At 42.2% G+C, this 19,048-nt stretch overlaps 1 protein-coding gene across 1 annotated transcript in view; it reads right to left on the bottom strand.

Moving 5' to 3' along the window:
- Window positions 1-1,036: 1,036 nt before the first annotated feature.
- Window positions 1,037-19,048, bottom strand: part of GFOD1 (glucose-fructose oxidoreductase domain containing 1) — a 74,814-nt gene continuing 56,802 nt past the window's right edge. Inside the window, exon 2 of the mRNA XM_051611749.1 lies at window positions 1,037-8,943. Within this exon, the coding sequence (XP_051467709.1) occupies window positions 8,024-8,943 (920 nt within the window). The 3' untranslated portion in view covers window positions 1,037-8,023. The remainder of the gene's footprint in view (window positions 8,944-19,048) is intronic.

The raw sequence follows: 19,048 nt of genomic DNA, 5'->3' as shown, positions 1-19,048 counted from the left end.
CTGCAATGTTAAGTAGGAGAAATCACTAACATGATGAATTTCTAAGATGAAGTAAATGCTATACTCACTCTCTAAATATATATATATATATATACACACACACAAAAATACACAGTTCAGTTCAAAGGATAGTGTGATCTGAGGAGGTGTGCATTGTAAGTGAGGATGATTTCCCATCCCCTCACAGATTTGTGCCTCAAATTTGCTGTACCTTCATAGTGCCTAGGAAATGAGTGAGCACTGACATGAGTAGAATCCAACATCTTTCTGTGTGCCCTGCTGTAAAACAGAAAAAGCAGTTTAGGAAATCTTCTATCCTTTTTACAAATCCTTCCCAGAGGCAATAAATCTTTCCTCAGAGGCTAGATTTTTCCACAGATTTGTACTATTTTTTGCTTCATACTCAAGTGAGGTTTTCTCCAACATCAGAGGGGCTGGAGTAGCAAGCTCCTTACTAGGTTGATGAGACACCCACACACAAGGGAGAAAAGGAACACTGGGGTAAAAGGAAAGACTTGACTGCTCCTGGTGGATGGGAGCAAGGATTGGGTAGGCATGAGGAAATCACTGGAGGATGCTGAGGACCGTGAGGGCACAGGCATCCTAGGACACTGATGGGGAGGTAGGAGGAGGATCTCCAGGCTGTGCTGGAGAAAGAAAGAGAGGAAGGATCCAGGAGAAAAAAAAAGACCAGGAGAAAGGATCTGCAGGCTGTGCTCAGCAGGGATGTCCAATGCCCCCATTTTGCTATGCCACTGGACATACGTCCTGTGGCACCAAAACCAACCATCTCCTCAGGACACATCACTCTGGCAGGTGTTTGTTCAGACTTTGTCATAACATTAAACCTTCTAACAGCTTAGTGTGTTCAACCTTCTCCTTTCTCTCCCTCCATCACAATCCATGCCCTCGAGCCCAAAGCCCATCTATGTTACTCTGATGTGTTGAACATCACAGGCAGGCCAGAAACCAGGCAAATGTCACGATTATTACCCCCAAAAATACAAGTGCAGGGAAGAAAGACAGACAGCTGAGATCACATCCTTTTACATCTTTATTTGCCGGTTAAGATCCTTTTTTCTCCATCAATCCAAATATGCAGAACAGCAGGAAACCATGTTGTAAGCAGCACATACCAGTTGGCTGAGAATAAACTAACTACATTCCCCAAGCAATGTAAAAGTAACAATGCACATCATCTTCCAGAAGAAGAAACAAACAGATATTGCAGCCGAGAGGCACAGCAGGCAGCTTCCATACAAAGTAGTTTGGCTATTTAAAATGCTAGAACCAGTCCTTGCCCGTTTCTCCAACCCCACCCCCCATCCCCAAAAGTCCTACTATAATTTAAACACTTTTTTTTTTTGCTATCTACATAATATATAAAATATAAACTCTGTTTACTTATAACACTTACTTTTCTTGATAAATAGCTCTTTAAAAGATCTACTGTACATATGTCCATGCGTTGACATTATATATATATAGCATTTATATATATGTAGGTGTGTCTGAAAGACAATAAATATATACGTAATATTGACACAGCAACAAACTGAACATAATCTCATTTTCAAAATCAAATAAAAGTAGTACAGAGAGAAACACTGAGTGTTGCTTGTAAAGCACGGCACAGCAGGGAGCTCTGCTTCCTGCCTTGGCTGGCCACGCCACAGCCATGGCCAGTTGTGTTAACGTATTGTTTAATGAATCTGTGTTCAAAGTTACTTCAAGTTGCAGGTTTGCCACCCTGTATGCCATGTGTCACACAGACTGAGCGTCAACTCAGTGGGAAACAAGGGAGACACGCCTTGTGGCTTGCAATGGAATGAGAAACAGGGGAGTGAAGAGAATCTGATGGCTGGGGTAAAAAGAAAAGGAAGCAATGGACAGCACATGGCTTGGAAGGCCATAAATAAGCATGGTAAACAAGTTAATAGAGTTAAGTGCTTTTAAAGACGATGGCTGGCACTGCTGCAAAAAGTATCTTGGTTATCCGTTGCCAACTCTGTGTAATGAACCAGTTTTCCCACTGCCACAAGGAGACACAAATGAAACCCAGATGGCCAAGTTCAGATGCTAGGAATGGGGTCACTGCATGACACTGCGAGGCTGCAGAGCCAAACCTGCCCAAGGGCAGCTGAATTCACTGATCGGCCTTAACCTACTGGGTGGGGTTTTTTTAAAGTATGAACTTTAGAAACAAACAAACAAACCCCACAATCAAACAGTTAATTTCACACATGCCAAAACACAATAAAAGATGCATTTAAAACAAAAACAAAAAACACTTTTCATTTCAAAACAGCATTCTTTAAAAGTGGAACTTAATCCCAAAGGAATAAATGTAAATTACCTTCCACAAACATGTTTCGCATTCAGTTTTGGATTGACCATAGGCGTTCTGCTTATTCAGTTGATAGAAAATGCTGAATAAAAGCAGTTTCACCTAAGCTTATACCCTTCATTCCCAAACCCCAAGGCTTTGATTTGGCAGCTTCAAAAAAGTCATTGCTTGCCTGGTGTCTGGCTTGATACACTCACTAAGTCATGAGGTCATGACATCGGTTCATGAATGCAGCATTATGTATAGTCCCGTCTACTTAAAATTTCTTCTTTTCATGAGCAAATGGAAGTGAGCAGTTATTGTTAAAGGGCCAATTGTTTTTATTGGATAGAATTCACCCAGCAGCTCAAGACAGAGGAAATTTTAAAGCAGACAAGACTGCCAATTATTATTCAGTCATATTTCATCTCTAAAAGTTACAAACTTTGCTCTCCACAAGTAACAACTTCAACAACAACAACAACAAGAAACTGCTGTCCTGAATAATCCTGCCATTTCACAACTAGTCCTAGATACCCAGGGAGCATGGCAGAGTTCAAACAGTCCAGTGTTGAGTTTCATACGTACTTAAGAGGGTACATCACTGGACCACTGGAACATCACACCAACATGTTGAGTATGTGGATGAAGCCCAAAGTCCACTGGGTGCTTTTAAACACTTGTAAATACAAGACTTGACTTGACTTAATAATTTGTGGAATTTTGTAATGAAGGCAATACGTAATAGTAAGATCTAAAAATTCCAAACAACGAGATTCTGTCATCAGTACTTTCTGAATCTCTGCAAAGACACCATCAAGATGCTATGTTTACCTTAACCCATTAAATAAAATCTGTGCTTTGTTTTTTGTTGTGTGTTTTTTTTGTTTGTTTGGTTGGTTTTTTGCTGGGGTCTTGGTGTTGGTCTTTTTTTTGGTAGATAAATAATTTTAAATTGTCTGGGTCTTTTCCACATTTGTATGGACACAGAAATAAACAAGAGGAAGTGAATTGTCCTTGCTCTGTGACCACAGGCAGCAGAAAAGCCTCATTTTTGAATGGCTGAACTTCCAGGACAGCTGTTCACTTGTACAGTCACTGATTCAAAAACTATCCAAAAGAAGGAAACACCAAGTGGAGGGCGCCTCTGATTGCCCGGTGCTGGCTGGGCAGGAATTTCTCATGCTTTCAGCCAAAGCAAAGGATGAACTCAGCAGCAGCCCATCCTGAGCCTAACCTTGCCTATGCATGCCCTGATTCTCTGCTGCATGGGTAAAGACATATCAGCTCTACTTGGTTTTTTCTAACTACACAGCTAAAGTACTTAAGTACTATTAATTTAACACATGCATGATATTAGATATAGGAAACCCTAAGTTCCGGCAGAGTTCTTATGCGTCCAAGCAGGACTTCACTGAGTTCAGCACTGAGGATGTACACAGATCTAGCAGGAGTACAGGAGGGATGCTGCTTTCCCAAGGGCAGGGTCCCATCTTGGGCTCCCAAACACAAAGGTGGAGGAAGGCTGCTGGTGTCACCCTCAGGAGGTGCAGCCCTCAGCAGCATATTCTCCCTGTTGGCACAAGCATATGGGTACCAGGCTGCAGACACACCCTCCTGTCACTCCCAGCTGCAGTCACCACTCTCCCTTTGGGCACATGGAAGGACTTCAGTTGTGCCCTGCTGTTGCACAGCGTAGGGTCGCCCTACCCCTGGTGTGGGCCCCAATGCAATTTCCCATGGGAAATGAGACGCTGTCTCTCAGCTGACCATCCTAGCACAGGAACAGACCACTGCAGAGCAGCAAAGCATTTCACCTGGGCTCACCCTTTAGTTCTTGTCTTTGGCAACAGACCATAACGTTCAGTATCCTATGTGCACAGGTTGATGCAAAGGAAAGAGCCCCTCCAAAAGCAGCCCTGGAAAAGAGGAATTAACATTTCTTACCTAGTGTATGAACAAGCTCATTTGGGGGCTACTGAAAATTCCAGCAGTAGCCTCAGTTTGGCTATTAAGCTTCACCAATTCTAGCAGCATTCATCTCAAACCTTGTGGCACAGCTTTAAAGAACAGTACTAAAAGTGCAATTCCAAATGTATGTTTCCCAGTGTGGTACCGATTCTGAGTTCAATCAAGTTCATCTCTGCTATCTACTGCCCAAGTTCTTAAAGCCAGCAGGAATTCTGAGCAACCTGATCTAGTGGGAGGTGTCCCTGCCCATGCAGAGGGGTTGGATCTAGATGACCTTTAAGGTCCTTTCCAACCCAAACCCTTCTATGATTCTATGAATTCCAGAAGCTACTGAGCGCAATTCAATGTACTTTCAGCTGTACCCAAAGAGCAGAGGGCTTGATGCTGCCAAGAAAGATTCCAGACTGTAAAGTAACAATTTATCAGAATAGTAATACATATTCTATAAATAAACCAAAGTCCTTCCTCCTCGAAGACAGATGGAATTTTAGTATCTTTACACTTGACAACACAGCACCTTCACCTCCTAGAGAATGGAATAACTGTCATTCAATCCTGAGTGTATGCAGTTACTGCTGCCATCCCAGTTAGGTAACAACTTCCCCTACATCTAGTGCAAGATCTCTCTTGCTGTCAGCAGAGGAGGTCCCACCCTGCCCATGCTCATTCTGGCTGTCTCTCTGGGGCCAGCACTGTGGTCACACAACAAACTGCATGGGATTCAACACATTTGCAAGCCAGTACTAACTAATACTAGCATTAGATGACCATGTAACCAATACATTAGATTTTTTTTTCTGTGAAGCAGCAATATCTGCATCAGTAAGTCTGCAGAGACAATGGATGATGCCTGTCACCTAAACCTTTGGATCCAGGACAGAAAGGTTGAGCTCAGTAGTACAATCATACACTGTGTCTCGCCTGAGGACTGTTCACTGCAGGGGCTGGGAACAGGATTCCAGCATCTCTTCTTCCAGCTGGCATCACAAAACCCAGAAAGACACAAACAAAACAAAACAAACAAACAAAAATAAAAAGGGGGGAAAAAAAACTAAACAAACTACAGATAGGAAAAACTGTCAACATTTGTGAACCAAAACGACGTGCAAAGACATGAACAGCAATTCCAGCACAACTGCCAAACCACTAAGAAGCAAGAGTCACAAACATTTTGGTCCATGCTTAGTTCCAGTTTTGGATTATGTTTAACTAGATAATTATCCACCAAGCTTGCATTCATGACTTGAACTAGCCACTATTTTAAATAAATGGCTTTTGCCTTACTATAAGAAAGCTTTCTTGGTCCCCTTGGGGCTAACTGCATTTTTCAGAAGAGTGAGAGATTACTTCTTGAACAAATTCTCTCCCCTGTATTTCTCTGTGTATTTTTCAGGGTAGGAACTGGATAGCATGGTATACCATGACAATTATAATGGGAAATTCCTGATACTACCTCAGGAGTTCCCAGAGAAATCAATTTTTAGGAAAAAACAGCCAAACTTGTGAAGGGCTGCTTCCAAGAAGGAACGAAGAAAGCTTGCCCGAGGTCTCAGCAGAAGCAGACAGCCGCAGAGACAGTTGGTAGCACTGATTGAACAACGTGGATACAAACAATTCTCCATGTGGGTGTGGTTTTGCAGTATTACATTATTCCTTCATCAGTCACACTATTACACTTTGGGGAATATTTCATGAGAGGTCACACGTATGCTCTTCAAATTTTAAACACACATTAATAATTTTTGGGTGGAAGTCAAGTTTCCTAAACTTAGCCATCTAAAAATTTAGAAGCCAAGATCCTCTGCAAAGGAGGAGGACAGGAATTTCCAATGGGCACCTTTTTCTATATTAATCTTGGAATTAACTGAGTCAGCCTTTGGAGAGGTCTCTCTATATTGACTACTGTGTCCTTGCACAGCTGATCAGGACAAGACACCTGACTTTCAGTTGGCAAAAATCAGATGAGATGAACCAAACTACTGATGCCCTCCTGTTCAGAAACTTGAAGCTCTAAAATTGGGCATAGGACAGGCAGGAGCATACAGCAATCAGAGTGATTTGTAGGAGGAGCCCTAGAGAAAGCCTTAGTTCTCCTAAAAATAGCAAAACTGCAAGTGCTTTTTTTTAAAAAAAAGTAAATTATTCTGACAGTTCTCTTTCTAACCTAAAATGGCAACACTAGTGCCTTGAGAAAGTGGGTCATATTTTCTCTGTACTTCTCATCCAAATGTCCTCTTTTTTCTCTTAGTCAAAATTAACAAAAAACCCTCAAGGTTTTCTCAAGATTAATACAATTTAGTGCTCTATGCTTGTGTTCTACTTTGGTCCTATCTGAGGACCTAGCTCTGTAAACACTTAAGCACTGGAGCAGCTTTATGCAGAAAAGAAGTATCCCTGTTCACTGCAATAATTCATGTGCCTTTCACCATGTTCTTTCAAGAATGCATTCTTGAAAGAATTTATTGTTTTAAGACTGCAATCTAAAATATTAAAAAGAAGAACATGACAAACATATCAAAAGAGTTTGTCCACCCCTGCACTAATGACAGGGAATGATTACTACAGTACCAGTAGCTGGCCACTTTAAGGAGGTGAAGAGGTGGGGGCTTTGTGTAATTTTTTTCCCTGGAAACAGACCGGAAATTTCTCATCCCTTTTGATTTTCACTCACACTCACCACTTGGTAGAGGATAAAGCCTCTATATGAAATTAATCGTCGCTGTGCAGCTCTCAAGTGTGAGTTCACAAAAGTTTAAAAGAACACCACCCATCTAAGCATCATATGGTTTTGGGCTGAATCTCTACCATTTTCCACCTAAAACCAAAAATGCACGATGAATTCACTCAAAAATCCAGACCCAGGAAATAGTGTGTAAACCTTCATAAGAGTAGCCTGAGTTCAGCTGTATAATAAAACCCACTATCAGTACTATGTCATCCCACCTGCCATCCAAGAAGATTTTGCACAACCTATTTTAATCATCAAATCTGTGCAGTAAACACCGAGGTTTACTGGAACCCTACAGAAGAGCCTCCCTCCACCAATACTGGGGCATATGTACTGTGGTTGAGGGCTGCTTTGTTTTAGAAGCCACACGTTTTCCTACTTAATTGTGCTTTAAATAAAACAAAACAAAACATAACAAAAAAACACACAAGTAGCTAAACCAACACAGAGAAGCTCCTAACAAGCTCCATGAAAAGTGAGCTGCCGAGACTTTCCATCTCACACGACAGTTTCACACCAGGTCCTGTCATTCTGTGTGTTGGTTTCAGGTGTAGTACTACAGCACGGTGGTGTCAGCTGTCATGGCAGGAACTGTTCATGTCAGACACTACAGAAAAATTTAATGACATGACAGTACCTTCACAGCCCTCTGGTAGGTAGGGAAAATCTAAAAGGATCTTCCCAACCTTTCACAGTAAACAAAATTGGATAATCTAAAGCACCTGCAAGCAGGAGTCCATGATATATCTTTCCAGTCAGCCAGCTAATACTGGTATCAAAACAGTTATGTCAGCTCTTAAGTAGACTGTTTTGGGCATTTCTAAGGACCCTACCACTTTGGCATTTAGCCACCAACAGACTTAGCTGATCCAAACACCATATTTCCTTGTCCCGTATCCTCAGCTGTTTATAAGATGCCCAGGCCCTTCACAGGGGCTGAATTACCATTTCCTTTAAGAGCTGCCTGGTTCCTGTTCTTTCCTAGGAGCTGAGAGGAGCTAGCAGTACAGAGACATCCTGCTCTTCCGCATGGCTTCACTGATTAAGTATGCTGGGCTCAGCTCCGGCTCCTCGGTCATGATGGAAATGTTCTGCCACTCTCCCAACTGGTTTGACTTCTTAATGGTGTCCACCACACACAGGGCATAGAGACAGTCATCAAAAGTGGCAGCCATCGTGAGGGGCCTCCCATCCCAGGTCCTCCTGTCATCCTGGTCCTCAAATGCCTGCCGGACAGCTTGAACCATCTTAATGGTGCCCCGGAGGTATGGGGATGGGATGTCACTGAAGGCCTTCTCTGGAAGTAAGGAGTTGCTGACTGGTGTGGAGTCCTTTAGCAGGAGCTCCCGCTGAGGAGAGCTGTTGCTCTGTCCATAAAGATCAGTGCCTACTACAATCAGCCGTCCTGCTGAACCCACAACAATAATGTCTTGTTTGAACTCCCCTGGGACGTTGAAGTTGAGTGTCACTGTGCAGCACACGCCACCCTCCAGGACCATCTGAAACGTACAGAAGTCATCGCTGGTGATCTGCCGTATCCCCTTGATGTGGTCTGTCTGCTTCACAAAGGTCTTGAGCAACCCATGCACTTTCACGGCCTTTTGGCTGGTGAGGAAGGTCAGGAGGTCGATGATGTAGGTGCCAACTGAGTGCAAGCCTCCACCTCCCATCAGGTCATCGCAGCTCCAGTTGTACTTCTTGCCCAGCAGGCTTCCGCTGTGAACCTGCACCTCACACACCAGCAGCTCCCCTACGTAACCCTCCTGGATCAGCTGCTTCATCTTCACAAACGCAGGCAGGAAGCGCAGAACGTTCCCCATGATGCTCATGAGCTTGGGGTAATAATGAGCTGCTGTCATCATCCTGAAGGCATCCAGAGGGGTCGCCGTTCGGTCACAGATGACATTTTTTCCAATGCCTGAAAAACAGTTGGGAAAAAAAACCAAAAGTAAACAAAAAAGTATCAATTAAGTAAGCTGAAAGCCTCGAGGCTATACTTAAAGACTAAGCCAAGAAGAAAGATCCCTGAAAGAAGAAAACATCTCAATATGGTTTTAAAGGCACAAAGATCCCCTCTAGCATGTTTCCAAAACGCACACAAGAGTTTCTTCAGCACCACAGTGAAAATGTATCCCTTTTTATTTTCAAAATGCACTCAGAGGGCCTGGACAGAGAAGAAAGTAAGCTACAGCAAGGTGGATTGCTACCCTACATTTGACACCTCCTGGTAGTAGGTATGAAACCAACCACTCCCACTCACCCATCTCACAAACATCTCTTCTGTGATAACCTGCCTGTGTGTGGGCTTCTGAGAACTGAACCTGAGCTTCAGATCCCTGAAGCATATGAATAACAGGACCACATGGACACAGTAACTTAATGCAGGTACACTGAAAAGTCTGGGCTTGTCTTCTCAATAGTCTTCTCCCTTCAGCTTTCCCAGTCAGCCTGTTCAAAAGGCTCTGACTGGAGAGAGGGAAAATTACTGGGCTTGTTACTTGATTTAAAATGTAGAAATTGCTTCTCAGTCATAAAAAGCCATGCTATTGTGACAATGGCACTCGTCTTTTTCCAAGCAGCCCTGCTGAAATGTCAACAGTGCATCCACGCTGCCAAGGGAGAGGCATGATTGCTCTAAAACAGGTCAAATGTGGCTGTGACAATCTGTTCCCTCACAGAATTGCCCATATGGGCCCACTGTTTACTGAAGCTTGCATGACAGTCCTGCTCTATCTGGCCATCAAGGTGTGCAACTGAATGCAGTGTGCAGGCTGAGATGCCTAAATAATGGTTTTACTCTTGATTTCTCCTCATCAAATACTTTCATTCTGTATCCACACACACACAAAGTGACAGTCTCCAGTTTCCTTTTTAGCTGCACACAAAGATTTTTTTATGCTTAATGAGCAGTATCAGGTGATCTGTACAACACCTTGCAGCATTAAATAGGATCTTTGCCTTGAAAGCCTTGGACTGTTGCTGGGCCTGGCACTTAAAGAGCTGAATTTGGATCCTGTCTGCTGGAATCCAGATTTACTCATCTGGTTACTCGCTAAATAACTTTGTGTTGTGATTCCTTTTCCCTTCAGATAGGTAAGAAATTCCTTTTTCTTCAAAGAACAGTTGTGAGGATAAAATTTTATGTGTTTTGAAACTGTTAGGATGAAGTAATATAAATACAGACAGATGGCAGGGATCCGTCTGAGCCCACTTACATGAATATTTAACAGCCTGACTGGAAGAAAAAGGGGTCACAGTCCAAGCATTCAATAACCAGCTTATCCACACTGCCTATTCCCAGTCTTTGTCTGGTGCTGTTCGAGTAGCTGAATCCGGAGGAAAGGCTGCTACCACTGAAGTTAACAGTCGAGAAGGGAAAGGTCTTTCTTCAGCTTTCTCCTATTTACCTTCTACTGAATCAGGTAAGTAGAGACATACTCTTTTTCCTTTTACATTAAGCAAGAATCCTCTCTTGAGTGGCCATGGTCTTCCCTTCTCACTTTTCTCTCTCATCTTTACAATCTGCTACTGGTGACTGACTTGACATTTTCAACCTTATAGCACTTCTGTTCCTGCTCCTAAATATTTTTTTTTTTCTGCATCCCTTTGATACTGGAGGAAGCATTCATCCACCTGCCCTATATTCCTCTAACTGGTAGCTCCAACTATGCCATTGAGACAGATCACTAATGTAATAGGTCCTCCTTGAGTTATACCGACTATGCAGAGAGATCTTAGTCTGACAGATCAGTTATCCAAATAAGGGAAATCTTAGACAAAACTTGCCCATAGTCAAATTTTCCTGAAATAGTAATTTCACCCCCTAACCATACCTACTACAGCTCATCTGACCTGCTCACCACTGATCCATAAGCTTCATCTGCTCCAGTTCAGCTTGCATCACAGGCACCTGTTGCATTTTTCTGGGGTCTATGCAGACACTAATCTCCCAAGAGATGCTGCTCTATGCATGTGCTCATGAGGAAAAGTGTCAACTTTCACTAGCAATTGCATTCTGGGCACAGTGGGGGTCATTCCTTCACTGTGTGGGGCAGGGAATGCTTGGGATTGTCACAATCTGAGTGCCATTAGATGATTATAAGTATGAAAGAGAAGCCTACGGGTTTTTACATCCCTTACATTGAAGAAAAATTGCCAGCAGGATCAGTGTAGATCAGGCATACTGACTGCAGAGAAAAGGGAAGAGTCCTAAATCATTGTATGGAGACAGGGAAAAGGAGAAGTCTTCCACTTACTCCTTCCATCATTTCATCTGTTTTCAAAAGGTTGAAACCTATTCATTACAGCTAATCCAAAATGCAAATCTTTGGAGAGCCTTCCCATCTCTGTGCATATGCTGATAATACCTGCTGCGCTCACATCCCTGTCAGGGATTTGAACAGGTTTTTTGCTTGATGCCCAGAAAGCTTTTATACTCTATCAAAGATCATGCAGGTTTTTTCAGCGTGGCACTTCTCAGCACTTGAGTCTGTACATGCTACAGATCTTCATCTTCACTGTAGCTACAAATCTGCAAGCAGCCACACTAGCTTTCTTGAAGCTGAGAAAGAACATGAAAGATTTGCTTAACCGAATTTAGAGAAACTCTCTGGTGTGTTGATGCAACTAGATTAAGAAACAGGAGGATCAAAACACCATAGTTTTCTGCTCTCTCCCCTCTGCTCCCTTCTCAAAAGAAGTACAAAAGGTACCTTCCCTTTGAGCCATTCCCTGAAGAAGCAACAAGCAGAGCAGTGGGCAGCGTGCAAGGAAAACCTCCCTTCCCAACAATCCCAGTCTCATGAAGAGGCATGCTTCTACCGCAGGGTGATTCTCTCGGACCTGACCCTGTTCTCCTGGCTCAGGGTTAGGGTTTAATCCTGTCCATTTTTGGACAAGAGTCTTTAAGAAAGGATGAACTGTTGCCGCTTGTCATCTATCAGCGTGTTTTGCCATTTCACACATCTTTGAAAATCACACCACAGCAGACAGCAAAAGCTTCATTAATTACATAAAAGCAAGGAAGGGGAGTCAGCTTGTTTCAGCAAGAAAGTGCAGTGTATTTGTCCATGGTGATAAGCAACAGAGTATGAAAGGATGCACACCCTTTCCAATGCATGAAGAAATCTGGTCTGCAATGCTGCAATTGTCAATCATACAACTTCTGAGCATTGATTTCTTGAGTTCTTAGGTAAAATGAGTAAGAAAGAGAATTTAAGTACATGTTATTCTTTTTGAGGGCTCTGCACAGCCTTCACCCCAGTCTCTCTGCTTGGCTATGCTTCAAAAAGAGACAAAGTGGTGCTAGCCAGGTGGTAAGTGATGTGATACGGGATTTCTCTGACCTGGCAGGGAGGAGGGGAGGGTTCACTGCGGCCAGCTTGAGTCCAAAGCTGAAGTCAGGCAGTGCATCTCCCAGCAAAGATCTCAGGAGTCCCAGTTGTCTCTGTGAATTCCACCCACAGTTGCCAGGCAGAGCTTCAGCCTTGGACCCACTCCATTGTCCCACTGTTCCAGGCACAGAGATCCAAAACAACAACTTGCATTAACTGTCACTGTGCCATGGTGTTGGTGAGCCACTTGTATCCACAAATGTGGGGGCATGAGGTGGCAAACACATTAGACCCAACAGTTCTGCTTCCCCGAACTACTCTTCTCCCTCCAGAAGGAAAACTGGAAGAAACAAATAATGGTGTAGCTGGAAGATGTCCATAAATGAGACAGACCAGACACCTAGGGCAACAACTTAGGTATAACTTGCTCTAGCTGCCAGTAAAAATGTAAAAAGAACATGAGTTTGAGCAAAATGACAGAAGAGAATTTGAATTCTAGGTTTGGTTGCTAAAGACTAAAAGACAGAAACATCTGACAACTGCTTTGTTCCTCTTTAAAATGAACCAAAGTTTCCAGAGCAAGTCCACATCACAAAACCACCACTAACACTAGTGTCTTCTCACTTCTCAGTGTTTCACAAGGAAGGTTAAGGGCTGAGTGGTTCTTCTTGACTATTCTTTATCTCCCAGGATGCATATATCCCCCAAGCCAAAGCTTAACAATTTAGATACTAATCTGCATTTATTTTAAGAAGGTTTATTTACAAACACTGATCTTTTTTGAAGAAGTTGATGTCTAACCAACTCTCTAGAAGCACCTCAGCAAATAGAAATAAATTGTCTACACTATCATTGGTGCTGTCATTCATTTGAGTAAAGATTTTTCTAGCACCTTATGTTGGAAAGTCAAATTGCAATCATGATCTAATAGCTTGTCACCTATCTCACAGTAATTATTTTTGCTAAGAAGTCATGTGATTTATTTGCAGACCTCAGCCTTCATTTTAGAAAAAGGAAGCTCTGTGGTGTGGAGATAATTTTGAAAGCCAAACAGCCTAGAAGTGAGTGTTAAGTAAATACAGCCCAAGGTAGTAGTACTTAAATTTTTTTCCATGTAAATATGGGGGAAGAATAAGGAGAGAGAGTAAGATTTTGAAATGCCTAGAATTTGCAGCTCTTCATTTTACAGAAGGCTCTATCTAGCTCCTACCAGTAGCCCAGATTTCTTTGTCCCTGTAACATCCTTGCACTGCACAGTCAAAAAAAATGAGCAAAACTCCTAGGCCCACAGCACAAGGAGAGCAGAGTGGCTTTAATGAGCACAGGTTTTATCAGTTCTGCAACCTGCAACATCAGCCTTTTTCCCAGAAATATCTTCACAGAAAACAAACAGAAAACAGTCTTACTCCAGTTTTTGTTTATCTATTCAGCTCAGGACATGAGACCCCAACACAGTGTTTTTCTCCTCCTCCTCCTATTCACAAGAAAATAAAAAAAGGGCTCTATTTGGAGTCTGGGCATATAATCAAAACCTTCACTGGCACCAGAAAGATTCATTAGTTAGTAATAGCTACCTATTGGTCTTGGTCAGGAGGGGGATAAGAGAAAGGGCAAACCAAGGGTTTGCTACATGACGCTATAAATTAGTGGGCAAAAAAATATATTTCTAAAGCTAAAGAGGAACTGTCAACACCCAAGGAATGGTCTGAGAGCGTCAATAAATAAAGGAGGAGTGGAAGAGCACGATTACTAGGTTATTGCAAATGGATTATTTTAAAATGTTTATATAATAGTATCTTCTTTAAACACCATTTTATTTTTTTAAAGAGAAGCTAATACAAAACTATATTCCAAATGGTAACAATCCACATTATTATTAATATTGTTACAACAAGTAAACATGGGCACATTTCTCTTAGATTTTGACCACTGCAGCTGTTCTTGTTGCCTTAGTATCCTACACAGAGTCAGACGGGACATCATCTTTGGCACTCAGTTCTGCTCACAGCTTGTAAGACATGTTGCACTGATATATGCTGTATTACTAGTACATGTATTGTTAGTTGTTAGTTAGACCAGGTCATGGTCTTCATGCTAATGCAGTTTGCCATGGTTTTGAAATACAAAATAGTATCATCTAACACATGAATGAGGAATATTTTGTTCATAATTTTGCAGTATTGTAACACCAAAAAAATAAGCTGAGATATTCAGCACTTCTATAAATAAGATAAACAGCTACTCTTGTAAATGTACTCAAGTCAACAAACAAAAAGCAGACAGTTAAGGTAAAAGGCCATCCTGCTGCAAAGCAGTCATTTTGACCATAGTGACAAAAGACCTTTCCTTGGGAATATATCCAAAACAAACGGCTTATATCAAAAGCCACTGCTTCTCAGTGGAATAGTTGATTTATGGCAATTTGCTTTTCTGCACAGATGTACACAGAGTTGTCAGTTCCATGGTTTTGCACAGAAGCCATTTCAGAAATTACTCGAGGCACCAGGAGCCAGCATGTGGTTCCCTACAGCTAAAGATGTTTGATATAACTCCAGTATCAGTAGACCTGGGTATTTTGCACATTCCCACACTAGTTTGTGACACTAATCACGTTAGCACACGGCACTACTGAAACCCCATCAGAAATTCAGAAAATGTCTTTCCATTTCTATGAATTTCTATGAATTCAGGTGTACACCTATATGCAAAAACATACAGAATTGTTGTTTCCCTTAGTAATAATGACTTCAGAAATCCTCACAGCTATTTGAACCATTCCCTTCTATCCCTTTCTTTCAAATTTGCAAAAGATTCAACACTTAAAAGCTGCGATTTAGCCAGGACCTCAAAAAAAATCTGTTATCTGCACTGACTCATGGTAATATTTGAAGACTAAACAAAAACAGGAGCTGGTAATGAAGTTCTCTGATCCTTCCAAATTCATCACTCCTTAAAAGACCCAGAAGAAAATAAGTGATCTGAACTGTAACTGTGCTGAACTGTTGATTTCACAGGAGACTCACAGAGCTAAAAGCAGATTTTTGTGAAACAGCAAAAAACTCTATTTTGCTGTTTCAGAACTGTCTTAATGATAACGTCACCATCCTGGTCCTTCTTGTATGGAGCTGGAAAAAACCCTTAGTATTATTCTCCATTTCTAGCAGACATGTACCAATTAGAGACACTAAACATTGAGAATGCCTCTCAGAATTTGTATGCAAATACAGAACTTGAAGGCAGTAGCTCATACAGCCACAGTTCATTTATTTTAAGTTTTGATAGCTGGGATGCCTCTTCAGTCTCTCAAGAGACACAACAATAGTACAGTCAGTCTAGCCTGCTACATGCATGCTAAGCCATCAGTTTTCTGATCTGCTCTTCAATCAGTGCAGTGTTAGCTGATGAGCAGTACCCCCTCTTAATTACAACTCTGCAAACACCTCCTTCCCCCTTAGCTGCAGATAATGACTAATTATAAGGAAACTTTGGCCCCTTGCTTTCAGCAGCGGGCAATGCCCAGGCCTGGTTTCCAAACAGTTGTCTTAACAAAAAGTGCTTCCTTTGCTTGGCTATGTCACCAGGACACTGCTGTAATGCCTAGAGGGATATTGTGGTCATGAATACAAAGCTCATCTGGGTGCAGGAGCAGTGGAAAGGGACTGGCAACCTGGTCATCTATCCAGAGGACCCAGGTGAAGCTCACAGTTCTGCTCCCCTCCTGGGGCTCCCAGGGGAACGCAAGGCAGCCAAGGAGGTTTCTGAAGCTGCTCCAGATTAGCAAGCAGTGGCAAGGGCTGCAGCAGAGGAGAGCAGGAAGGTGGCTGAGGGAACAGGGAAGGGGAGAAGAGAGGGAACAAGAATGAGAAATGCTACAAGGAGCAAAAGGGGACACTGGAAGGGGCAGGCACACACAGACCAGAGGAGCTCCTGCCACTCCAGGAGCTGCACATCAAGCCCTAATGGTATCAGCAACATCCCCAGTCCTCAGAGGCTCATTCTAAAAGGCTCTCCTTCAGACCATTTGTGTGAGCCCTGCTAGCATATTTTCTGCAGAAGAAACAGAACAATAGAGGAGAAAGAAGTAGATTCAGAGAACAGGAGCACACTTCTGTACCCAGAGACTGGACAAGAGGAAGGGATGATGAAGAAGCAGCATCTACACTAAAATGGTGATTTTTGTGTGAGCTAAGCTATTGCCCAATATGTACATCAGGATGGAAAAACAGAATACTGGGATGGGCTATTCTGTAGGGCTGATACTATTTTCTGATGCACATGGAGATATGTATGCATCACATATTGCATAGTGTTTAAAAGCTTTTGAATCCCTCAGAAAATGGTCTAAATAAATATTGATCTGTACATTTCTAGCAAGAGGAGCTGTAAACCTGATAGAAGGCTGCTCTGCTCTGAGAAACAAGGAGCTCTTTCTGGGCCACCTCATCAAAATAATCACTCAGATGACTGGAAAACCTATTCACACAGGAGAGGTATTTTTTTATTACTATATAGACGTGTCTGCTATTATTAGATGCTGCAACTGATATTGCGATACAGTAATAATTATAGTAACAAGAAGAACAATGGTTGTATTTTTCGTATTCAGTGTGTGATCTGCCGCTCATGAGAAATGCATTTATTTCAATCAATACATCTGCCAGGGGAAAAGTGATGGCAAGACAATGTTTCTTTGAGGAAACCTTATTTAACAAAACTTTTGACAAGGAGATAAATCTGGATGATGAATGCCTAACAAGATTGGCATTAGTCACAACTCCAACGTTGGCCAAGGCAATCTTTGTTAATCACAGATATGCATAGCTGTTGCAAAAAAGTTACTACAGCATAATGAGTCATAGCTCCTGAACTGATTCATATTAACAGGGCATGTGTGTATTCCTAGGCTGCTGTAAGTGTGAAGGAAAATAACGGTGACTGAAGGAACATATTTTCCTTCGCGCTGAAAGAGACGACGAATGCACAAAGGGAGTAATCCACCACCCTGCTGACAAGCAACAGCTCATTTGGCCACAGCAAATCAATGGCTTACACAGGTTTTACAAACCCTGCATCTCTTCCTCTGCTTCAAAATATTACGAGGTAAAAGAACACACGCGCTGTTAATATTTTATAGTCAACTGGGATGATACGCACTTTGCAAACATTAGAGGAAAAATTCGATACAGTAAACGTGCATATGCCCAAACTCTGCACACCACCATCAAAGTGAGGGGCCCAGCTCACACACCTACTTCTGGCCCTGGTGCATTCTGTCATTCCAGTTCTTAGGCTGGTTTATCCTCACTGATGTAACCTCTTTTCCACCCAACTGCTTTGAAAACAAAACCCTAAACACTCAAATACTAAAACCTAATATTCAAATACCAAAACAAGTTGTGACTGCCTCTGTCTCGGCTGCCCTGTAACCACAGGCTAAACAAAGGGGACTCAAGGGACTACCCACACGATGAAAAGAAACCCTGGAAAGACACCCGGCCACTAATCACATATGAGTGGCATCTCCATCAACAGTGTAGGCATCACCCAGTTGACAAGACACATGCAGCTCACACAAACAGTACAAGAACTGCAAGCAGGCTCAATGAGTAAGAAGGTTGATAAGAGCTGTGAGCTTACAGAAGTGATTTCAGCTGGGTTAACGGTCTGTAAAACCATTCAAGGAAACAGAAAAACAGGGAACTGGTTTGTCTTGAAATAATAATAAAAAAGGGATGCTGGGTTCTTTCTAGATAGCTGCTGAGGTGTGGTGCCTAGGCTGGGAAAATACCACTGCTGACTCCAAAAGAACATAATGATGCCTGCAGGCAAAAAAGTGCCATCTAAACAGAACCAGGATGGTTCATTAGGATGAGAGAAGCCTGCAATAATGATATCAATTTCCATTATGTATTAATATTGTCACTAACTTTTATTGGCACAGAGGCAGTCATTAGGCTTATGGACTGAGGCCATGTCTGTGCATGTTACTGTTCCTGCAGGTATAAATGCTGCTGTAGCAGTATTCAAGGCACTTTGAAGTAGATGTTGTCCTTCTGTGCTTGACATTGGACTCAGAGCTGCTTCATGAAATTTTAGGTAGTCCTGCAAGGAGCAGGGAGTTGGACACAATGATCCTTATGGGTCCCTTTCAACTTGAGATATCCTATTATTCTATGATACTATATTGTTCTATGATTTATGACCTCTTCTGCAAAGACCATACAATTTTGACAATGTGCTGACTTGCAGGTAACATTTCTATTAAGTGAATTTTTGATTGCTTATTTTGTTAGTTTGGCTAGCTGGAGCCTTTGATTTGAGAGTATAAAGCATCTGCATCACTGAATTAATCAGTGATGTGCTCGAGAGCAAGGAAAGCAACCAAGTATTTCATTACCATGTATGCCAGCACACTTTGCAAAGCAAAGCAAAATTCTCTAGCTCTTTTCTAACATGAGCAAGAGCTTGATGCTGGTTTATAGCCCACCTGGCATGTCATTCTGATCTCTTCTCTGTAGGCACTTATGCAAATAACAACACTGGAGGCTGAAATACATTAAGCACTTAGTACTTTTTTAACTATTTAAAAACCTTTTACTGCTGGGAAACCAGAGAAAGTGCAAATACACCCTGAAAAACCAGCTACCTCCACACCACAAGGAAATGCTCCAGGGGTCCCAGCTTGAGATT

This window comes from Apus apus, chromosome 2 (genome assembly GCF_020740795.1).
Source record: "Apus apus isolate bApuApu2 chromosome 2, bApuApu2.pri.cur, whole genome shotgun sequence".
Lineage (NCBI taxonomy): Eukaryota > Metazoa > Chordata > Aves > Apodiformes > Apodidae > Apus > Apus apus.
This window is presented reverse-complemented; position numbering and strand designations above follow the sequence as displayed.